Here is a 25,036-nt window from a genome sequence, read left to right on the forward strand (position 1 = left end):
CAGCTCATCACCCTGAACACACCATCCCCACTGTCAAACATGGTGGTGGCAGCATCATGGTTTGGGCCTGCTTTTCTTCAGCAGGGACAGGGAAGATGGTTAAAATTGATGGGAAGATGGATGGAGCCAAATACAGGACCATTCTGGAAGAAAACCTGATGGAGTCTGCAAAAGACCTGAGACTGGGACGGAGATTTGTCTTCCAACAAGACAATGATCCAAAACATAAAGCAAAATCTACAATGGAATGGTTCAAAAATAAACATATCCAGGTGTTAGAATGGCCAAGTCAAAGTCCAGACCTGAATCCAATCGAGAATCTGTGGAAAGAACTGAAAACTGCTGTTCACAAATGCTCTCCATCCAACCTCACTGAGCTCGAGCTGTTTTGCAAGGAGGAATGGGAAAAAATGTCAGTCTCTCGATGTGCAAAACTGATAGAGACATACCCCAGGCGACTTAAAGCTGTAATCGCAGCAAAAGGTGGCGCTACAAAGTATTAATTTAAGGGGCTGAATAATTTTGCACGCCCAATTTTTCCGTTTTTGATTTGTTAAAAAAGTTTGAAATATCCAATAAATGTCGTTCCACTTCATGACTGTGTCCCACTTGTTGTTGATTCTTCACAAAAAAATACAGTTTTATATCTTTATGTTTGAAGCCTGAAATGTGGCAAAAGGTTGCAAAGTTCAAGGGGGCCGAATACTTTCGCAAGGCACTGTAGACTATGTGATGCCTACTTGGTATTACATCCTGTCTTCCAAGGAGAGAGATGTGCTGAAGTCTGTGAGACTGGAGAAGGAGGAAGCGAAGAAAGAGAAAGAAGCAGAGAGGGAGGAAGTGGAGACAGAGGAAGCGGAGACAGAGGAAGCGGAGACAGAGGAAGCGGAGACAGAAGAAGCAGAGACAGAGGAAGCGGAGACAGAGGAAGCGGAGACAGAAGAAGCGGAGACAGAAGAAGCGGAGACAGAGGAAGCGGAGACAGAGGAAGCGGAGACAGAGGAAGCGGAGACAGAGGAAGCGGAGACAGAGGAAGCGGAGACAGAAGAAGCGGAGACAGAGGAAGCGGAGACAGAGGAAGCGGAGACAGAGGAAGCGGAGACAGAAGAAGCGGAGACAGAGGAAGCGGAGACGGAAGAAGCGGAGACAGAAGAAGCGGAGACAGAGGAAGCGGAGACAGAAGAAGCGGAGACAGAGGAAGCGGAGACAGAAGAAGCGGAGACAGAAGAAGCGGAGACAGAGGAAGCGGAGAAGGATTAAGTGGAGAGGGAGGAAGCAAAGAAAGAGAAAGAAGCAGAGAGGGAGGAAGCGGAGACAGAGGAAGCGGAGACAGAAGAAGCGGAGACAGAGGAAGCGGAGACAGAGGAAGCGGAGACAGAAGCGGAGACAGAGGAAGCGGAGACAGAGGAAGCGGAGACAGAGGAAGCGGAGACAGAGGAAGCGAAGAAAGAGAAAGAAGCAGAGAGGGAGGAAGCGGAGAAGGAGGAAGCGGAGAGGGAGGAAGCGGAGAAGGATTAAGTGGAGAGGGAGGAAGCGAAGAAAGAGAAAGAAGCAGAGAGGGAGGAAGCGGAGACAGAGGAAGCGGAGACAGAAGAAGCGGAGACAGAAGAAGCGGAGACAGAGGAAGCGAAGAGGGAGGAGACAGAGGAAGCAGAGACAGAGGAAGCAGAGACAGAGGAAGCGGAGAAGGAGGAGGAAGCGGAGACGGAGGAGGAAGCGGAGACAGAGGAAGCGGAGACAGAGGAAGCGGAGACAGAGGAAGCGGAGACAGAGGAAGCGGAAAAGGATGAGGAAGCGGAGACAGAGGAAGTGGAGACAGAAGAAGCGGAGACAGAGGAAGCGGAGACAGAGGAAGCGGAGACAGAGGAAGCAGAGACAGAGGAAGCGGAAAAGGATGAGGAAGCGGAGACAGAGGAAGTGGAGACAGAAGAAGCGGAGACAGAGGAAGCGGAGACAGAGGAAGCGGAGACAGAGGAAGCGGAGACAGAAGAAGCGGAGACAGAAGAAGCGGAGACAGAGGAAGCGGAGAGGGAGGAGACAGAGGAAGCAGAGACCGAGGAAGCAGAGACAGAGGAAGCAGAGACAGAGGAAGCAGAGACAGAAGAAGCGGAGACAGAAGAAGCGGAGACAGAGGAAGCGGAGACAGAGCAAGCGGAGACAGAAGAAGCGGAGACAGAGGAAGCGGAGACAGAGGAAGCGGAGACAGAGGAAGCGGAGACAGAAGAAGCGGAGACAGAGGAAGCGGAGACGGAAGAAGCGGAGACAGAAGAAGCGGAGACAGAGGAAGCGGAGACAGAAGAAGCGGAGACAGAGGAAGCGGAGACAGAAGAAGCGGAGACAGAAGAAGCGGAGACAGAGGAAGCGGAGAAGGATTAAGTGGAGAGGGAGGAAGCAAAGAAAGAGAAAGAAGCAGAGAGGGAGGAAGCGGAGACAGAGGAAGCGGAGACAGAAGAAGCGGAGACAGAGGAAGCGGAGACAGAGGAAGCGGAGACAGAAGCGGAGACAGAGGAAGCGGAGACAGAGGAAGCGGAGACAGAGGAAGCGGAGACAGAGGAAGCGAAGAAAGAGAAAGAAGCAGAGAGGGAGGAAGCGGAGAAGGAGGAAGCGGAGAGGGAGGAAGCGGAGAAGGATTAAGTGGAGAGGGAGGAAGCGAAGAAAGAGAAAGAAGCAGAGAGGGAGGAAGCGGAGACAGAGGAAGCGGAGACAGAAGAAGCGGAGACAGAAGAAGCGGAGACAGAGGAAGCGAAGAGGGAGGAGACAGAGGAAGCAGAGACAGAGGAAGCAGAGACAGAGGAAGCGGAGAAGGAGGAGGAAGCGGAGACGGAGGAGGAAGCGGAGACAGAGGAAGCGGAGACAGAGGAAGCGGAGACAGAGGAAGCGGAGACAGAGGAAGCGGAAAAGGATGAGGAAGCGGAGACAGAGGAAGTGGAGACAGAAGAAGCGGAGACAGAGGAAGCGGAGACAGAGGAAGCGGAGACAGAGGAAGCAGAGACAGAGGAAGCGGAAAAGGATGAGGAAGCGGAGACAGAGGAAGTGGAGACAGAAGAAGCGGAGACAGAGGAAGCGGAGACAGAGGAAGCGGAGACAGAGGAAGCGGAGACAGAAGAAGCGGAGACAGAAGAAGCGGAGACAGAGGAAGCGGAGAGGGAGGAGACAGAGGAAGCAGAGACCGAGGAAGCAGAGACAGAGGAAGCAGAGACAGAGGAAGCAGAGACAGAAGAAGCGGAGACAGAAGAAGCGGAGACAGAGGAAGCGGAGACGGAGGAAGCCGAGACGGAAGAAGCGGAGACGGAAGAAGCGGAGACGGAAGAAGCGGAGACGGAGGAAGCGGAGACGGAGGAAGCGGAGACGGAAGAAGCGGAGACGGAAGAAGCGGAGACGGAAGAAGCGGAGACGGAAGAAGCGGAGACGGAGGAAGCGGAGACGGAGGAAGCGGAGACGGAAGAAGCGGAGACGGAAGAAGCGGAGACGGAGGAAGCGGAGACGGAGGAAGCGGAGACGGAGGAAGCGGAGAGGGAAGAGACAGAGGAAGCAGAGACAGAGGAAGCAGAGACAGAAGAAGCGGAGACAGAAGAAGCGGAGACAGAAGAAGCGGAGACAGAAGAAGCGGAGAAGGAGGAGGAAGCGGAGACAGAGGAAGCGGAGACAGAGGAAGCGACACACAGCTAAATACAGTTTGATCTAGCCTGGGAACAGATCAAGTTTGATCTAAAAGAAAGGTGCAAAGTTTGCACTGACCGTCTATTTGGTACTACATGTATTTCTCCTCCCTTCTATGCAAAAAGAAAAAGTACAGATAGGCCTATTGCTTATAATCTTCCAGAATTATGCAATTGTACACATTTCCTTCATAACACTTTTTCACAGCAACTATACGGTGTATGTGACAATAAAACTAAAACAAATACGAAAAATAATCGCTGCCTGTTTGAACAATCCCCGCCCAGTCTAATAAACACTTCCTCCACACGATCGTGACAAAGCCAGAGTGAAAGCAGCGGAGATCAATTCACATGTTGACGATTACAACTATTCTTGAAGTAATGTCTACCTCAGTTAACTTGCCAGAAGCCGAACATTCCGGGTTGTTGAAGTTTCTCTCGGCTGCGTTCTACGCCGTCAGTTCATTCTTGATCATTGTTGTTAACAAAACGATTCTCACAAACTACAGGTAAGATCGTTTCGTCACTGCAGTACTTACTGTGCAGAGGTCACTCGCTAGAAATCCTTTACAAGTGGTGCTTTCAAGACAACTGGGAACTCGAAAACAATCGAGGGTAAATCATGACGTAAGTGATCTTTAGGTCGGCACTCCAGAAAGAGGCCCGAGTTCCCGACTTGGCATTTCGAGTTGGATGACCGTTCAAATCTTTTTTTTTCCTCGTTCCCAGTGGTCTTGAACGCATGTAGTGGGAACTCGGATATTTCTCGGATATTTCCGAGTTCCCATGGGTTTTTAACGCGGCATGAGCATAGCAGCTGGAGCAGTGGTTGGGGGTATACGCCGTATATCCACTTTTTCTGTGGCCATTGCCTATACTCCACGTCTTAATCCTCACCATGCGTATCAAAGTAGTGTAGTGGAGGATTACACCGTATCAATTAATAAGGTTGAAGGAGCAGATCAGAATGTTTAGCTTAAATTGTTGATAAACTATTATTTCTTAACATTTTAATTGTGCCAATGTGCACACATCGGTAGGCCTACGAGCAAATGTTCCAAAATGCAATTGGCTGGAAAACACCGTTCTAAATGCGTACCTTACATACCAGCGCTTTCGTGGACAGAGATGGAAATATCCCTTAGAAATTTAGAAAGAGGGGTGATCTAAAGAAACAACAGCTATCATGGGTTGGTATTATGCCCCAATCTATAGATTTCACATGACTGGGAATACAGATATGCATCTGTTGGTCACAGATACCTTTAAAAAAGGTAGTGTCGTGGATCAGAAAATTAGAACGTTTCTGATTTGACCATTAGCCTCATGCAGCGAAACATTGATCAGGCTGTTGATTACACATCTTCTTCACGTGGAGTTGATCAGGCTGTTGATTTACACAACTTCTTCACATGGAGTTGATCAGGCTGTTGATTGCACATCTCCTTCACATAGAGTTGATCAGGCTGTCGATTGATTGCACATCTCCTTCACATAGAGTTGATCTGGCTGTTGATTGATTGCACATCTCCTTCACATAGAGTTGATCTGGCTGTTGATTGATTGCACACTTCACATAGAGTTGATCAGGCTGTCGATTGCACATCCCCTTCACATGGAGTTGATCAGGCTGTTGATTGCACATCTCCTACACATGGAGTTGATCAGGCTGTCGATTGATTGCACATCTCCTTCACATGGAGTTGATCAGGCTGTCGATTGCACATCTCCTACACATGGAGTTGATCAGGCTGTCGATTGATTGCACATCTCCTTCACATGGAGTTGATCAGGCTGTCGATTGATTGCACATCTCCTTCACATGGAGTTGATCAGGCTGTCGATTGATTGCACATCTCCTTCACATGGAGTTGATCAGGCTGTCGATTGATTGCACATCTCCTCCACATGGAGTTGATCAGGCTGTTGATTGATTGCACATCTCCTCCACATGGAGTTGATCAGGCTGTTGATTGATTGCACATCTCCTTCACATGGAGTTGATCAGGCTGTCGATTGATTGCACATCTCCTTCACATGGAGTTGATCAGGCTGTTGATTGCACATCTCCTCCACATGGAGTTGATCAGGCTGTCAATTGATTGCACATCTCCTCCACATGGAGTTGATCAGGCTGTTGATTGCACATCTCCTTCACATGGAGTTGATCAGGCTGTCGATTGATTGCACATCTCCTCCACATGGAGTTGATCAGGCTGTTGATTGATTGCACATCTCCTTCACATGGAGTTGATCAGGCTGTTGATTGTGGCCTGTGGAATGTTGTCCCACTCCTATTTAATAGCTGTGCGAATTTGCTAGATATTGGCGGGAACTGGAACACACTGTCGTACACGTCGATCCAGAGCATCCCAGCCGTTCTCAATGGGTGACATGTCTCGTGAGTAGGCAGGCCATGCGAGAACTGGGACATTTTCAGCTTCCAGGAATTGTGTACAGATCCTTGCGACATGGGGCAGTGCATTATCATGCTGAAACATGAGGTGATGGCAGCGGATGAATGGCACAACAATGGGCCTCAGGATCTCATCACAGTATCTCTGTATATTCAAATTGCCATAGATAAAATGAATTGTGTCTGTAGCTTATGCCTGCCCATACCATAACCCTATCGCCACCATGGGGCACTGTATTCACAACGTTGACATCAGCAAACTGCTCACCCACGCTACGTTTACCATCTGCCCGGCACAGTTGAAACCAGGATTCATCCGTGAAGAGCACACTTCTCCAGCGTGCCAGTGGCTATCGAAGGTGAGCATTTACCCACTGAAGTTGGTTACAATGCCGAACTGCAGTCAGGGCAATACCCTGGTGAGAACAACGAGCATACAGCTTCCCTGAGACGGGCACATCGCGCACCGCTCCCGAGCATACTACTTGCCAATGTCCAGTCTCTTGACAACAAGGTTGATGAAATCCGAGCAAGGGTAGCATTCCAGAGAAACATAAGAGACTGCAACTTTCTTTTCTTCACGGAAACATGGCTCACTCGAGACACGCTACTGGAGTCGGTACAGCCAGCTGGTTTCTTCCGGCATCGCGCCGACAGAAACAAGCATCTTTCTGGTAAGAAGAGGGGCGGGGGGGGGGTATGCCTTATGATTAACAAGACGTAGCGTTATCATAACAACATACAGGAACTCAAGTCCTTCTGTTCACCTGACTTAGAATTCCTCACAATCAAATGTCGACCGCATTATCTACCAAGAGAATTCTCTTCGATTATAATCACAGCCACATATATTCCCCCCCAAGCAGATGTATCGATGGCCCTGAACAAACTTTATTTGACTATGTAAACTGGAAACCACATATCCTGAGGCTGCATTAATTGTAGCTAGGATTTTAACAAGGCTAATCTGAAAACAAGACTCCCTAAATTCTATCAGCATATCGATTGTGCTACCAGGGCTGGTAAAACCCTGGAACATTGTTATTCTAACTTCCGCGACGCATATAAGGCCCTCCCCCACCCTCCTTTCGGAAAAGCTGACCACGACTTCATTTTGTTGCTCCCAGCCTATAGACACAGACTTAAACAGGAAGCTCCCTCGCTCCAGTCTCTTCAACGCTGGTCCGACCAATCTGATTCCACGCTTCAAGATTGCTTCAATGACGTGGATTGGGATATGTTCCGCATTGCGTCAAACAACAACATTGACGAATACGCTGATTTGGTGAGCGAGTTTATTAGCAAGTGCATTGGTGATGTCGTACCCACAGCAACTATTAAAACATTCCCAAACCATAAACCGTGGATTGATGGCAGCATTCGCGCGAAACTGAAAGCGCGAACCACTGCTTTTAACTAGGGAAAGGTAACCGGAAACATGACCGACTACAAACAGTGTAGCTATTCCCTCCGCAAGGCAATCTAACAAGCTAAGCGTCAGTATAGAGACAAAGTAGAGTCGCAATTCAACGGCTCAGACACCAGAGGCATGTGGCAGGGTCTACAGTCAATCACGGACTACAGGAAGAAATCCAGCCCAGTCACGGACCAGGATGTCTTGCTCCCAGGCAGACTAAATATCTTTTTTGCCCGCTTTGAGGACAATACAGTGCCACTGACACAGCCCGCTACCAAAACCTGTAGACTCTCCTTCACTGCAGCCGACGTGAGTAAAACATTTAAACGTGTTAACCCTCGCAAGGCTGCAGGCCCAGACGGCATCCCCAGCCGCGCCCTCAGAGCATGCGCAGACCAGCTGGCCGGTGTGTTTACGGACATATTCAATCAATCCCTATACCAGTCTGCTGTTCCCACATGCTTCAAGAGGGCCACCATTGTTCCTGTTCCCAAGAAAGCTAAGGTAACTGAGCTAAACGACTACCGCCCCGTAGCACTCACATCCGTCATCATGAAGTGCTTTGAGAGACTAGTCAAGGACCATATCACCTCCACCCTACCTGACACCCTAGACCCACTACAATTTGCTTACCGCCCAAATAGGTCCACAGACGATGCAATCTCAACCACACTGCACACTGCCCTAACCCATCTGGACAAGAGGAATACCTATGTGAGAATGCTGTTCATCAACTACAGCTCGGCATTCAACACCATAGTACCCTCCAAGCTCGTCATCAAGCTCGAGACCCTGGGTCTCGACCCCGCCCTGTGCAACTGGGTACTGGACTTCCTGACGGGCCGCCCCCAGGTGGTGAGGGTAGGCAACAACATCTCCTCCCCGCTGATCCTCAACACTGGGGCCCCACAAGGGTGCGTTCTGTGCCCTCTCCTGTACTCCCTGTTCACCCACGACTGCGTGGCCACGCACGCCTCCAACTCAATCATCAAGTTTGCGGACGACACAACAGTGGTAGGCTTGATTACCAACAACGACGAGACGGCCTACAAGAAGGAGGTGAGGGCCCTCGGAGTGTGGTGTCAGGAAAATAACCTCACACTCAACGTCAACAAAACTAAGGAGATGATTGTGGACTTCAGGAAACAGCAGAGGGAACACCCCCCTATCCACATCGATGGAACAGTAGTGGAGAGGGTAGCAAGTTTTAAGTTCCTCGGTATACACATCACAGACAAACTGAATTGGTCCACTCACACAGACAGCATCGTGAAGAAGGCGCAGCAGCGCCTCTTCAACCTCAGGAGGCTGAAGAAATTCGGCTTGTCACCAAAAGCACTCACAAACTTCTACAGATGCACAATCGAGAGCATCCTGGCGGGCTGTATCACCGCCTGGTACGGCAACTGCTCCGCCCTCAACCGTAAGGCTCTCCAGAGGGTAGTGAGGTCTGCACAACGCATCACCGGGGGCAAACTACCTGCCCTCCAGGACACCTACACCACCCGATGTTACAGGAAGACCATAAAGATCATCAAGGACATCAACCACCCGAGCCACTGCCTGTTCACCCCGCTATCATCCAGAAGGCGAGGTCAGTACAGGTGCATCAAAGCTGGGACCGAGAGAAGCTGTTTTTCAGTCTATCTCAAGGCCATCAGACTGTTAAACAGCCACCACTAACATTGAGTGGCTGCTGCCAACACACTGACAATGACACTGACTCAACTCCAGCCACTTTAATAATGGGAATTGATGGGAAATGATGTAAATATATCACTAGCCACTTTAAACAATGCTACCTTATATAATGTTACTTACCCTACATTATTCATCTCATATGCATACGTATATACTGTACCCTATATCATCGACTGCATCCTTATGTAATACATGTATCACTAGCCACTTTAACTATGCCACTTTGTTTACATACTCATCTCATATGTATATACTGTACTCGATATCATCTACTGTATCTTGCCTATGCTGCTCTGTACCATCACTCATTCATATATCCTTATGTACATATTCTTTATCCCCTTACACTGTGTATAAGACAGTAGTTTTGGAATTGTTAGTTAGATTACTTGTTGGTTATTACTGCATTGTCGGAACTAGAAGCACAAGCATTTTTCTACACTCGCATTAACATCTGCTAACCATGTGTATGTGACAAATAAAATTTGATTTGATCCTCAACACTGGGGCCCCACAAGGGTGCGTTCTGAGCCCTCTCCTGTACTCCCTGTTCACCCACGACTGCGTGGCCATGCACGCCTCCAACTCAATCATCAAGTTTGTAGATGACACTACAGTGGTAGGCTTGATTACCAACAACGACGAGACAGCCTACAGGGAGGAGGTGAGGGCCCTCGGAGTGTGGTGTCAGGAAAATAACTTCTCACTCAACGTCAACAAAACAAAGGAGATGATCGTGGACTTCAGGAAACAGCTATCCACATCGATGGGACAGTAGTGGAGAGGGTAGTAAGTTTTAAGTTCCTCGGCGTACACATCACGGACAAACTGAATTGGTCCACCCACACAGACAGCGTGGTGAAAAAGGCGCAGCAGCGCCTCTTCAACCTCAGGAGGCTGAAGAAATTTGGCTTGTCACCAAAAGCACTCACAAACTGTTACAGATGCACAATCGAGAGAATCCTGTCGGGCTGTATCACCGCCTGGTACGGCAACTGCTCCGCCCACAACCGTAAGGCTCTCCAGAGGGTAGTGAGGTCTGCACAATGCATCACCATGTGCCCTCCAGGACACCTACACCACCCGATGTCACAGGAAGGCCATAAAGAACATCAAGGACAACAACAACCCGAGACACTGCCTGTTCACCCCGCTATCATCCAGAAGGCGAGGTCAGTACAGGTGCATCAAAGCAGGGACAGAGAGACTGAAAAACAGCTTCTATCTCAAGGCCATTAGACTGTTAAACAGCCACCACTAACATTGAGTGGCTGCTGCCATCATACTGACTCAACTCCAGCAACTTTAACATTGGAAAAATGTTTTAAAAAATGTATCACTAGCCACTTTAAACAATGCCACTTCATATAATGTTTACATACCCTACATTACTCATCTCATATGTATATACTGTACTCGATACCATCTACTGCATCTTGCCTATGCCGTTCTGTACCATCACTCATTCATATTTCTTTATGTACATATTCTTTATCAAATCAAATCAAATGTATTTATATAGCCCTTCGTACATCAGCTGATATCTCAAAGTGCTGTACAGGAACCCAGCCTAAAACCCCAAACAGCAAGCAATGCAGGTGTAGAAGCACGGTGGCTAGGAAAAACTCCCTAGAAAGGCCAAAACCTAGGAAGAAACCTAGAGAGGAACCAGGCTATGTGGGGTGGCCAGTCCTCTTCTGGCTGTGCTGGGTGGAGATTATAACAGAACATGGCCATGTTCATAAATGACCAGCATGGTCGAATAATATAATAATAATAATAATAAGGCAGAACAGTTGAAACTGGGGCAGCAGCATGGTCAGGTGGACTGGGGACAGCAAGGAGTCATCATGTCAGGTAGTCCTGGGGCATGGTCCTAGGGCTCAGGTCCTCCAAGAGAGAGAAAGAAAGAGAGAAGGAGAGAATTAGAGAATGCACACTTAGATTCACACAGGACACCGAATAGGACAGGAGAAGTACTCCAGACATAACAAACTGACCCTAGCCCCCGACACATAAACTACTGCAGCATAAATACAGGAGGCTGAGACAGGAGGGGTCATGAGACACTGTGGCCCCATCCGAGGACACCCCCGGACAGGGCCAAACAGGAAGGATATAACCCCACCCACTTTGCCAAAGCACAGCTCCCACACCACTAGAGGGATATCTTCAACCACCAACTTACCATCCTGAGACAAGGCTGAGTATAGCCCACAAAGATCTCCGCCATGGCACAAACCAAGGGGGGGCGCCAACCCAGACAGGATGACCACATCCCTTTACACTTGTTTGTATAAGGTAATAGTTGTGGAATTGTTAGGTTAGATTACTCATGGGTTATTACTGCATTGTCAGAACTAGAAGCACAAGCATTTCGCTACACTCGCATTAACATCTGCTAACCATGTGTATGTGACAAATAAAATTTGATTTGATTTTGATAGTTTGTTCAGAAATTCTTTGATTGTACAAACTGTTTCATCAGCTGTCTGGGTGGCTGGTCTCAGTCTCCAGCAGGATATGCAGGTCCTGGGCTGGTGTGGTTACACGTGGTCTGTGGTTGGAGTCCGGCTGGACGTACTGCCAAGTTCTCTAAAACAACGTTGGAGGCTGTTGTAGAACATTCAATTCTTTGGCAACAGCTCTGGTGGACATTCCTGCAGTCAGCATGCCAATTGCACGCTTCCTCAACTTGAGACATCTGTGGCATTGCCCCATTTTAGTGTCCTTTTATTGTCCCCAGAACAAGGTGCACCTGTGTGATGATCATGCTGTTTAATCAGCTTCTTGTTATGCCACACCTGTCAGGTGGATGGATTGTAAAGGAGAAATGCTCACTAACAGGGATGTAAACATAGTTGTTGCCAAAATTTGAGAGAAATAAGCTTTATGTGCGTATGGAAAATTTCCTGGATCTTTTATTTCAGCTCATAAAATAGGGTGGGTATAATTTGTGTAACGTTCCAACAGGAATCTGTTCCAAAAACTTCGTAAAGTACAAGGTTGCCAACAAACAACGTACACAAAGTAGGTATCAACTCACCACATAGCTTATTCTTAATGTTTGTCCATAGGCTACCAGAGTGAGGACAGACATTTTTCGGAATAAACGATGGGAGTGAAAAACTTAATGAAATAGCCCACTCCCTACCCTGTGTCTTATTATGCCGCTATACAACTTTTTTATGCGTTGTTTGTTGGCAGCCTTGTTATTTTACAACGTTTTTGCAACAGATTCCTGTTGGAAGTTTCCATAAATTATACCCACCCCATGAAACATGGGACCAACACTTTACATGTTGCGTTTTATATTTTTGTTCAGTATAGCTACAAAGTAGCCTCTGCCTATCTGGCAGAATTATATGATTATTTTCACCAATCCAGTGGCCATTTGTTTAGCAAACTCCGTCTCATGTACAAACACCAGTAACCAAACGAGCAGTGCTAGAATTAATAAAGGTAACTTCACTCAAACCTACATATCTTAGATTTTTCCTTGACCTCAAAAGTGGTCTGCTGATGTGATCTAAGGATTGTTGTGGACTTAGAACATCCAATTTTGTTATTTTTCTATAAAAAAAAAGTGTGACCGATTGAAAATAACCTGAAAAGAATGGGGGAAATTTGAAACCTGTGAATTTCTGTCTCAGTTGAGTCTCCATTTATCTGTTTCAATAATATGCCTACTATTAGCCTACCAAGACTAATATGGAAGCAAAGGTATCTGATCTTTTTAGGTTATTAAGAGTGTATGTCACAATGTGTCATATGATTTGTCTTCACATAGGGTGCCGTTCCTTCGGGTTGGCCGTTTGGAATATTTGAGCTACATTAGAGTATACCTACTTCCCCAGGCAACACTGGGCTTGAAGCTCCAACAGGCAGACAGTTGTTATGGGGTTGTTACAGTTTATTAAAACGTCTTCTTTATTGACCAATAACATCTCTTTTCTCTCTCTTAGATTTCCCTCGTACATGTTTCTAGGAATTGGACAGGTAATATACCTCAATTCGGGATTGTTGAGGTAGAAGTTGCACAACAGATATACCCTCAGATTACCTTCATATCATCATAACCAACAAACCAAATTGTTGATGGAAAAAATCTGATTCAATGTCAGTAACGCAAAATTGCCATCTTCTCATAAATATCGAACCCCCTCTTGATTTCCCCCTTTTTCCAGATGGCCACTACAATCATCATTCTCTATGCTGCTAAAATTAACCAAACAGTTCACTTTCAAGACTTTGACAGAAGCATTTTCATCAAAGTAAGTGTTTTTATTAGGTGAAGTAAGTGTGTGTTATTCTTGTTTCAATCCTATGCCTGTCTGTCACAGATGCATACAACAAAAGGTGAACCACAATAAGTCTCAAAAAGAGTCAGATGTTCCACGATGTATTTTTGCAGTTTGCCATCAATATAACATCTTGAATTCATTCATTAAATTAATGATTGCTATACAGATCTTCCCTCTACCTCTGCTGTATGTTGGAAACCACATAACAGGACTGGCGGGTACAAAGAAGTTAAGGTACAATTGAGTCTAAATTCAAGAGTGAAACTTAATGCATTAGTTTCAGATATCATCTCAATTACAGTATGTACAACTTAAACACCAACCTCTACTCATAGGGACTTAGACCAGTGTTGCCAAGCACTCTGACAAATGCATTTATTAAAAAGCAGACAAATGTGATTGATCAATTTAATCCTTTACAGTTTACCCATGTTCACAGTCTTAAGGAAGTTCACCATATTGATGACAATGATCATGGAAGCAAGGATATTGAAGTTTGTGGCCATTTTTTCACATCTGTATATTTTATTGTCATCAACTGCTAATTTACAGTTCAGTTCAGCCTTATAGTATTAACATGTGAATTTCAATATCCTCTCCAGAAAACAAATCCCTAGTCGTCTGATCTACAGTGTTTTGGCCATCGTTTTTGGAGCATTGGTGGCAGCAAGGTAAGTTGCAACTCAATGTTCACACTGATAACAAATTCCTGTTGAATGAGCTACTCTTCTCTGCTTGATATTACTTGATATTACTTGATATTACTTCTGAAAACATCAAAGATACTTTGAAGGAAGTCTTCATTACCATTATGAATAAAATGTTCCCTTTATTTTCTCCTATAGCTCTGACTTGGCCTTTGATGCCGAGGGCTACACATTCATTCTGCTTAATGATGTCTTCACTGCTGCCAGTGGTGTGTACACCAAGAAGAAGCTGGGAACTGAGGTAGGACACATTCTTGCCACACTATAATAAGAAGAGATAACACATTGATTTGAGCACGTAAACTTGTTTTATTTTATTTTTTCTAATAAAATCCCAAAATGGTTCTGGATATTTTGAAAATACCAAGCACCTGATACTAGATTCTCTTTACAGGTAGAACTTCCAGTTTTCAGATTAAGATGTTCTTTAACAGACACAGGAGACTACATACATATTTCTAAGGCAGCTTGGATGAATCCAGGCATCATGTATGTTTACATTCCAGCCATGTGAGGAAAGGTGAGGAGGTGAGGTATTGCTGACCGGAGCTCTATTGGTTGCATTGTGTCGGGTCTGAATTTGCATGATAATGACCTAATTGTGGCCAGGTTAAGTGATGTTGATTCATTTGTTAGGATGCACACTTGTAAAGTAAACAGTGCAGTATGCCTAACATGGTTGATCATTTTACCTTTAAGCTCCAGCAACACTCTCCTCTTATAGTTGAGAAGTTGAATAACTAACTGTTTTGTGTAATACTGACTCACGTAAAATTGTATTTTCAATTTTTTTTAAAGGGTCTTGGAAAATATGGGATCTTATTTTACAATGCATTCATCATTTTCATTCCAACTCTTTTGGCTAGTGCTTTCACTGGGGATTTACACAAGGTAAATGCATTTCCCTTTTTCTCAGGATATACATTGATTTTAGGCACAGATCTAGGATCAGCTAATCCCTGTCTGTTTGACCTTGCCTCTGTGTGTGGTTTTGTGTTGACAGGCCATTACATATGAACACTGGTTGAACACCCCCTTTGTTTCTTGCTTCCTTATGTCCTGCATCTTGGGGTGAGTGTACACATTACTGAAAGAGAAACTGGCAGCATATCCCTTTCTCTATGGCTGTTAAGAGGCATTGTTCCACCTAAACTAGGCAGTTTAGTATGTTGATGTTCAACATTGTAAGAGCAATGAAGTATAGACTGAATGAGGATATACTTCCTTACCAACCGGAGGCAGAGCAGAACACTGAGACACGCCCCACCTTAGCCTTGGCGTGGTCCCATTGGGCTCCATTGTTGCCGTCAACTTCCTCTAACAATTCTCAGGACATATCAAAACATTAAATAGACTCCCAGTAGAGGGTGGTGATGGCCTTATTAATAAGAAGAGCTTGTGCTTCTCTCTGTTTCAGGTTTGTGCTGATGTATTCAATAGTGCTGTGTAGCCACTACAACTCAGCACTCACCACCACAGTGGTGGGAGCAATTAAGGTAAGAAGAACAACTGGAACAGTAACATGTGGGTCAATATGTTTGTTCCTAACATGTAGGGTTATATTGACACAGCTGGGTCAGGGTCAGTGAGCACAAAAGGGGAAAAACCTGTTTTGAAATGCAACCCTGATGCGATTGCCTATGGGTGGTCGTATTCTGATCATTTCCATCTCATGAGTCCACATACCCATGAATATCATGTCAAGTCAACTATATAGTGTATCAATTGTTTCCCTCAGAATGTTGCTGTGGCCTACATCGGCATGTTTTTAGGTGGAGATTACCTCTTTTCATGGACAAACTTCCTGGGCTTGAATATATGGTAAGAATAGATTCATGTTTTATTTACACATTAGCAAAAGAAACCTGTGGCTATACCATTCTATTCTGTTTTTGCCAATGTCCAACTCTGTAGTTCTCTCTTCTCGTCAGTATATCAGGGGGACTTGTGTATTCCTACCTGACGTTCCACAGCAGCAGCAAACCATCCCAATGCAATGGAAGCAGAATCCAGAAAAAACTGGATCAGCTGAAGATTCCCATTATGGAAGATTCCACAGACAGACTCCTTGTAAAATAACTATCTTTATTTAACCTTTTATTTTATCAGGGTCCCATTGAGACCAAGGCCTCTTTCAAGGGAGCTCTGCGTGAACACAATTTGTAAGTGAATACACCTGCGATACAACTGGTCATGATGCCATAGTTTATTTTCTGTACTGTAAGCACAACCCTTTGTAACTGCTCCATATTGTAGCAGACGTTCTTACATTTGATGTTTTAATGTAACTTTATGAAAAATTATGATCATACTTTTGACAATGTTTATTATTTGTGTTGCAAGTTGAAACCTGTCATTTTTATTGTGTTGTCAAGACAAGTGGTGTTATACTATACATACTAGTACATGTGTAAATAGCAATGGCCACTAGTGGTTACTAAGCAACCCGTGAAACCAATGTGTGTACTGAGAGACATACTGTAGTGTATTGAGCTGTATGTTCAAGGACAACTGAACTGCAGTGTAGTGATGATGAAGCTCTTACCAACCATTAGCATAGCAATAAACTAGAAGGAATGAACCCATCTCCTGGATCATGATCATTGATGGTGTTTATTGAAGACCAACAAGTACCAACAGTGTGGACTGCCTATAAAGAGAAACTGTTTTAAACATCAACAATGTCATCTCTACAAAGCAAGTCAGAACATTTCATATTAAGGCCTAAAACGCACAATGCTATGGTCTGTTACCATGGTGGGAGGGAGAGTGAATTTCACAATCATTTAAACATCAACTTCAAAGCTCTTGTACTGTAGATTGTGTGCAGGAGATTTTTTTCTTCTCTTTTTCAAACAAACAAGTTGTGGAATATATTAACTGCCAAAACTTAACTTTTTAACCAAATAATCAACAAAGTGTTCAAAATACATCAAGATATATACACTACACTTGGGTTGTTTTGATTATTAACTAAGTTCCAGTTTAACCTGTGCTCTAGCAAAAAAATGTATTGGACATGTCATCCCACTGGACACAGATGTCAATTCAACATCTAAACTCAGCAAAAAAATAAATGTCCTCTTTTCAGGACCCCGTCTTTCAAAGATAATTTGTAAAGATCCAAATAACTTCACAGATCTTCATTGTAAAGGGTTTAAACATTGTTTCCCATCCTTGTTCAACGAACCATAAACAATTAATGAACATGCACCTGTGGAACGTTCGTTAAGACACTAACAGCTTACAGATGGTAGGCAATTAAGGTCACAGTTATGAAACTTAGAGGCCTTCTAACTGACTCTGAAAAACACCAAAGGAAAGATGCCCTGGGTCCCTGCTCATCTGCGTGAACGTGCCTTAGGCATGCTGCAAGGAGACATGAGGACTACAGATGTGGCCAGGGCAATACATTTCAATGGCTGTACTGTGAGAGGCCTAAGACAGCACTACAGGGAGACAGGATGGACAGCTGATCGTCCTCGCAGTGGAAGACCACTTGTAAAACACCTACACAGGATCGGTACATCTGAACATCACACCTGCGGGACAGGTACAGGATGGCAACAACTGCCCGAGTTACACCAGGAACGCACAATCCCTCCATCAGTGCTCAGACTGTCCGCAATATGCTGAGAGAGGCTGGACTGAGGGCCTGTTGTAAGGTAGGTTCTCACCAGACATCACCGGCAACAACGTCACCCATGGGCACAAACCCATTGTCGCTGGACCAGACAGGACTGTCAAAAAGTGCTCTTCACTGACAAGTCACGGTTTTGTCTCACCAGGGGTGATGGTCGGATTTGCGTTTATTGTCCAAGGAATGAGCGTTACACCGAGGCCTGTACTCTGGAGCAGGATCGATTTGGAGGTGGAGGGTCCGTCATGGTCTGGGGCGGTGTGTCACAGCATCATCGGACTGAGCTTGTTGTCATTGCAGGCAATCTCAATGCTGTGCGTTACAGGGAAGACATCCTCCTCCCTCGTGGTACCCTCCCTGCAGGCTCATCCTGACATGACCCTCCAGCATGACAATGCCACCAGCCATACTGCTCGTTCTGTGCATTTCCTGCAAGAAGGGAATATCAGTGTTCTGCCATGGCCAGCGAAAAGCCCGGATCTCAATCCCATTGAGAAAGTCTGAGACCTGTTGGATCGGAGGGTGAGGGGCTAGGGCCATTCCCCACCAGAAATATCCTGGTACTTGCAGGTGCCTTGGTGGAAGAGTGGGGTAACATCTCACAGCAAGAACTGGCAAATATGGTGCAGTCCATGAGGCGATGCAGCTGGTGGCCACACCAGATACTGATTGATACTTTTGATTTTGACCCCCCCCCCCCCCCCCTTTGTTCGGGGACACATTATTCCATTTCTGTTAGTCACATGTCTGTGGATCTTGTTCCGTTTGACTCATTTGTTGAATCTTGTTATGTTCATAGAAATATTTGCACATGTTAAGTTTGCTGAAAATAAACGCAGTTGACAGTGAGAGGACGTTTTTTGTTGTTGCTGAGTTTAGTTTTGAATTATATTCGATTGAGTTGTCAAGAAACGTAATATCAACAAACATTTGAACCATGTCGTTTAGGTTAAAAGCTGGGTGAAATAGACAAATATTCCCTAAAGTCATTTACATTAATGACTTTTTCCAAATCTAACCAGTTTTGCACGTTGATTCAATGTCATAACATCGTTTTTTTTATGCCTTGGAAACAACGTTGATTCAACCAGTATGTGCCCAGTGGGATACAACACTTAATCACATATGGCCAACAAAGCATCTGGGTGTTGCAGGAAGCACAAACCTAATGAAAACAACAAAAACATATATATAAAAACAATTGGCAATTTACACAATGTTAAGAGATGTAGTGTTGCTAACAAATAATAAAACATTGCCAACGCCAAGCATTCATTACACCCTCATTTATGTAGAAACATGTCCCATTTCTCTAGACTGGTCTAATAGGTAGAAACATGTCCCATTTCTCTAGACTGGTCTAATAGGTAGAAACATGTCCCATTTCTCTAGACTGGTCTAATAGGTAGAAACATGTCCCATTTCTCTAGACTGGTCTAATAGGTGGAAACATGTCCCATTTCTCTAGACTGGTCTAATAGGTGGAAAAATGTCGCATTTCTCTAGACTGGTCTAACATGTCCCATTTCTCTAGACTGGTCTAATAGGTAGAAACATGTCCCATTTCTCTAGACTGGTCTAATAGGTAGAAACATGTCCCATTTCTCTAGACTGGTCTAATAGGTGGAAAAATGTCGCATTTCTCTAGACTGGTCTAACATGTCCCATTTCTCTAGACTGGTCTAATAGGTAGAAACATGTCCCATTTCTCTAGACTGGTCTAATAGGTAGAAACATGTCCCATTTCTCTAGACTGGTCTAATAGGTGGACACATGTCCCATTTCTCTAGACTGGTCTAATAGGTGGAAACATGTCCCATTTCTCTAGACTGGTCTAATAGGTAGAAACATGTCCCATTTCTCTAGACTGGTCTAATAGGTGGAAAAATGTCCAATTTCTCTAGACTGGTCTAACATGTCCCATTTCTCTAGACTGGTCTAATAGGTGGAAACATGTCCCATTTCTCTAGACTGGTCTAATAGGTGGAAACATGTCCCATTTCTCTAGACTGGTCTAATAGGTGGAAACGTTACATTGCAAGCTTAATCCATAAATGCAAAACTTAGTAGCAGATACTGTAGATACACGTGCTGCTGCAAAGGGGAGTACAATTCTAACGGCTAGAAGTTGACATCGAAAGATACTAAATCATTTTAGGGAGGCGATGATCAATATATTCTTCAATGGAACTATATGTCAGTACTCGGAGACAGCTTGTGATAGCAGATCGTTAACAAAAAGGACAAAAAAACATGATGAAATAAATACCTATGAAATGTTGATTATAGAGAAGACTTGTACATACACCACCAATGGGGCTACAAGTCCATATCTCCAATCAGCCAGCATCTTTTAATATAAAAGGTGGCAACACTAATGACTTTAAATACTCCTCTTCCGTATGTCTGGCCATGTAATTTGGTTAGAGTGGAGAAGGCCAACACCAGTCCTGCACAGCCATAGCTGCATTTGTTCCAGCCCAGCTCTAACACACCTGACCCAACTAACTAAGGTCTAAATCCCCGTAATCATCTAGATCAGGTTTGTTAAGGGCTGATATGGAGCTGCGGCTGCTCACTCTGCGGCTCTCCAGGACAAGAGTTGTCCCTCCAGGGTTATAGCTACAGTTCTGGGTGTGATACATTTAATAGGTGAAGGGGTTGGAGCTTGAATTTTTGTGAAAGCTTGTGGCTAGCCACTACTGTAGATTAGGCTTGCAATGGGTTGCATCTCAATAGTCTCTACAGTGACTTCCTCCCCTCATCTACTCTCCTTCACCTGCACTGATCTGAAAGAACTAGACAGGTGGAAGCGAAATCCCCTGATAGGCTTCCACCACATTGCTTTTTCACCTATCGTGTCACAGTCCAGATCAGAGAATCAGGAGAGGAATCCACTTTCCAGTATTTAGATACACCTAAACTGTCCTATGACTGACCGCACCCTGTATCACTCCATCCATCTGAGCTAAATCTACATAGACTTCCATTATATAAACATACTCACACAATATACTTTATCGTCAAAAGTAAAAGACATAACAAATAACTCGTTACCACCAAAGTGCAAACAAAACAAACTAAACATTAAAAGGTCATCTCCTCCAGTCTTTAGAAGGTAGAGGAAAGTGAAACGTTCTTCATATATTGACATCTACAACACAGGAGGCTGGTGAGGGGAGGCTCATAATAATGGCTGGAATGTAGAGAATGGAATGTTCCATTTATTGCATTCCAGCCATTATTATGAGCCCGTCCTCCCCAACTAAGGTGCCACCAGCCACCTGTGATCTACAATCTTAGCAGCCTAATAAGGATACAATTGGAAGCTGGATAAGGTGCTTTTAGCTTGTGCCTGCCCCACACTGCACATGGAGAAGAACCCCAGATACTGATCTAAGTTCCGCTTAGAATTTCCCCCCATTAATGGTTAAGTATTTGGGGAGGGTAAGCTTATCCTAGATGTTTCCCTACAGACAACTTCTACCCAGAACACATTGTGCAGGGAGGCAGAAGGGGAGTGACTGGGGAGGGTTTCAACACTGGGATATGGGTAGGGTTTCAGGCAGACAGGTTGTTAGCCAGCTCAATGAGCGCCAGGGCACCATGGAGACGCTCCCGTTGCTCTTGGAGACTCCGTTTGGCAGCCCCACCCCCGTTGCACTTCTCTTCCTCCATTGGCTCCTCCTCTTCCTCCTCATCTGATTGGAGAAACTCCCGGGGGTCCTGCTGCTCCTGGTCCTCCACCCCGCCCTTGCCCTGGGGTTTCCCCTTGGTGGGCACAGGGGCACGCTGCTCACGGGTCTGCCAGTACCTGCCACAACACAGAGAGTCAAAGGTGGATATGGTGAGAATTGGGGTGTGCAGAATAAGGTGAGATCCCTCAATTGCTTCACTTGTTTTACTATCCATCTGATCTGCCTGTCCACCTCCCTCCAGAGCCACTCACTTTGCCAGCCACTCTGCCACAGCCTTGTTGTCTACAGACTGGGCCTTGTTTGGTCCCTCCTTGGGGTCTTCTCTCTTCAAACGGGCATATGGGTGCTTCGGGCAGTGCCGGTTAGCGTGGGTAAAGCGACTCCCGCAGGCTTGGGAGAGAACAATGATATCAGAGTTAGTGTCATTCTTTTCTATATGGTGGATTCTGCACCCCTCCTATGAGAAAGGTCTAAAGGTACCACCTATATTTGGTAGGCGGTCATTGTAAAGCAGGCCGTTATTGTAAATAACAATTTGTTCTTAACTGACTTGCCTAGTTAAATAAAGGTTGAATAAATAAATAAAGGGCCGTAAGGTATAATCTCAAAAGTGAAGGTCTAGTTGTGTGCTCACCTTTCTCAGAGCAGACAAAGGGCTTCTCTCCGGTGTGAAGGCGCTGGTGAGTCTTTAGCTGGCCACTCTGGACAAAAGCCTTGCCACAGTCAGGATAGTCACACGGGTAAGGCCTCTCCCCTGGGAGAGAACACGGGGAGAGTTATTTGTTTGTAATTGTTCTATTTTTCTAGCAGATGCCTATAAAAGTGAGCAGTGTGTTGGTGTTGTAACACAGGGAACCGCATAGTGTCCTGGTAGTTTGGGTGTCAGTGTTTCAGGGCCATATGTTCTCTGCTTTCACCTGTGTGTTCTCTTGTGGGCCCGTAGAGACTTTTCTCACCTGTGTGTGTTCTCTTGTGGGCCTGTAGGGATTTCTCTCTAGGAAACACACGGTTGCAGATGTTACAGCGGATGCGGCTGGAGGAACTCTCCCCCTCGTTAATCAACTCACGGACAGTGTCAGCACGCGGGCGGCCACGCCGAATAGCGTCCTCTTTACTGTCCTGAAAACCAAGTGGAAACAAAGTTACCTACAGTTATATTAATAAATTCAGCTTTATTTACTTTCTGAATAGTGAATGTAGGTAGGCTTACAACTGCTTAGAATGCAGCATTATTCCATATCAACCTTTAAATAAATTGTATGGCCTATCATTATGCAAAACTAAAGTTAATGTGGTCATTGGTTAAGTAAAACTTACTAATGCATGGTGACATGTGACTGTTCAATTCTTGTCTAGTCCAATTTCAAATAATTGCTACATTATATTTTGTTCAATTAATGGTGCCGCAAGGTGCATGTATTAATTTATTCCAAGCACATCCGGAAACATTTTTGGCGGGCGACGCTACGTCACGTATGACAGCTGCCTGGGGTTTAAAATCCATCATGTCACAGTGAGCGCGGGCGTTTTTTTAAATACACTATTCAGAGTTTCCGTTTCACTCAAAACACGTTATTTTTGTTGCAAGCACTCAAAGATACGAACTCTTTAAAAAAAACTTGGACAGCTATTCAGATTGCCACTAGATTGCATCATTCAATGATGTAGTTTAAAGTTAACTTTTAGCTGGCCAGTGACCTAGGAATCCTCTGAATGTAACATGATCACTAAGATTCTAAAGTTGAAGCAATGTAACCGATAATCTCATTATTCATTGCAAGACTATTTAACACAACAAATAATTGAGAGTTACATGCAAATAAATGCTAATGTTTCAGTTATTACGGCGTCATATATCAGACACATAATTCATGCAAGGTCTAAAGAAGCCTACCGGATAGGATTTAAACTTCAACACAACACAATACTATTAGGCTAAACAACATGAAAAACAACCTCAAATTTATCCTACCTTCATCTGGTCAGGGGAGGCACCCATGTCCGCCTCGCTGGCAGTGTTGGTCCCGGTAGGGGAGGCAGCCCCGTTTACGGAGCCCGGGCTCAGGCTCACATTATGGGCGTTCTCCCCCCACTTCCACGGGTACACCATGAAGTCGCTGAATCCAGGGCTGGTCGCTATCAGAGATTCGTTCTTCCTGGGCTTGATCGGGGTGGTTTTGATCACAGACACTAGGACCCTCTTTGGAGAGTCGTTGCAAAAAATAACTTGAGGATGCTTGTTCTCCGCCATCGTTGAGATGAAAGACGAATGTGTCAAAAGCTGATCAAATCTCAAATTGTATCACAATGCTCAGGAATCACTTGCCATCTGAAGAAAAAGCTATTTACCCAGCTTTGCTATCAAGTAACCTAACTTTAGCAAAAAGTTGGGTTCGGCAGCTACAAGACCGAAAGTGTCCCACAAAATTCAGCTATTCAATCAGGAGTGAAAATAGGATTCATTTCCAAAGACGTAGAAATCCGTGCCACAATTCCTTATAAAAAATATGGCACAAAAATTCATGAATTTACAAAAATTGTATTCACACTGTCAATGTGGATACAATGTGTGCTCCTATTTTTGCAAGTATTTCCCGCGTTGCAAATCGCGCCTGGGCGGTTCATAAATCCTTTTACCACATGTATGGGAAATAACCTATTATAAGAGCCAAAGCATGAGGTAAACCCGAACGAGCGCAACACAGTAACCAATGGTCATCATCGGAACATTCAAAGTACGCTGATTGGTTGGTACTTTTTATCCAATGAGTTTTAAACGTTGTTGAGCGCGCCTTTCCGGACTGACAGCAGATTGAACCAATGTAGATAACGCAAATGAATCTGCTACGTATATTGGACGAAACAACCAATGTACTAAAGGGCGGTTCATTTGACAATAGACTGGGATTGGACCACAGTCGATCAAAAGCCTCTCCCGCGCATACAGCAGCCTATGTTAATATATTACGTTTTTGGGACGATTTAAAGGGAAATGGTGAGTCAATGGCGCCAAAGTTACGTAATCAAACCGCCAGAGAGAGAAACGATACTGAAACAAAGGTTGCAGTCAGTCATTTAACCTATGCACTACAGTACAGTTGTTATTACTATATTAATACACTGGGCCTATATAATTAAAGTTATATTTTGTTTATCAGAGGAGTATACAGTTTGTCCTATGTAAGAAGACTGACATTGTAACATTTTAAAAAATATACAGAAAACCACTGAATACCTTTACCCTGGGTGCATATTGCACATTGCCTTGTCCTTATCTGTGGACATGTTTTGTGTAAGGGAGGAGTAAATAATTATAGTTCAATAGGTAATGGACTCACCTGTGTGTGTGTGTGTGTGTGTGTGTGTGTGTGTGTGTGTGTTTTTGTTTAACCATCCTTGTTGATACCAGAAGTCCTCACAAGGATAGTAAAACAAGGAACATTCGGACAAGTGGGGACATTTTGCCAGTCGCCATGAGGAACCTATTTTAG

General features: G+C 44.9%; 2 protein-coding genes across 3 annotated transcripts; one reads left to right on the forward strand and one right to left on the reverse strand.

The window, feature by feature from the left end:
- The first annotated feature begins 3,966 nt into the window (after positions 1-3,966).
- LOC109896156 (UDP-N-acetylglucosamine/UDP-glucose/GDP-mannose transporter) lies at positions 3,967-16,807 on the forward strand. Of its 2 annotated transcripts, XR_004210744.1 has the most exons (13): positions 3,967-4,171; positions 13,162-13,195; positions 13,384-13,470; positions 13,667-13,734; positions 13,923-13,994; positions 14,103-14,171; positions 14,346-14,448; positions 14,602-14,735; positions 15,006-15,098; positions 15,211-15,278; positions 15,625-15,703; positions 15,946-16,028; positions 16,139-16,807. XR_004210744.1 is itself a non-coding variant. In XM_020490431.2 (12 exons), the coding sequence occupies exons 1-12, from the start codon at positions 4,014-4,016 to the stop codon at positions 16,284-16,286; spliced, it is 1,062 nt and encodes a 353-aa protein (XP_020346020.1). In that variant the 5' UTR covers positions 3,967-4,013; the 3' UTR covers positions 16,287-16,807. The 2 variants fall into 2 exon arrangements, 1 of the variants encoding a protein (XP_020346020.1); XM_020490431.2 differs by lacking the exon at positions 14,602-14,735.
- On the reverse strand, positions 16,802-24,191 carry LOC109896155 (zinc finger protein 367). Its single transcript, XM_020490430.2, has 5 exons — positions 23,518-24,191; positions 22,502-22,664; positions 22,180-22,299; positions 21,797-21,935; positions 16,802-21,661 (listed from the first exon to the last, which is right to left on the reverse strand). Exons 1-5 carry the CDS (start codon positions 23,794-23,796, stop codon positions 21,409-21,411), a joined length of 954 nt encoding a protein of 317 aa, XP_020346019.1. The 5' UTR covers positions 23,797-24,191; the 3' UTR covers positions 16,802-21,408.
- Between the last annotated feature and the right edge of the window lie 845 nt (positions 24,192-25,036).

Source organism: Oncorhynchus kisutch, linkage group LG8 (genome assembly GCF_002021735.2).
Source record: "Oncorhynchus kisutch isolate 150728-3 linkage group LG8, Okis_V2, whole genome shotgun sequence".
In the NCBI taxonomy this organism is placed as follows: domain Eukaryota; kingdom Metazoa; phylum Chordata; class Actinopteri; order Salmoniformes; family Salmonidae; genus Oncorhynchus; species Oncorhynchus kisutch.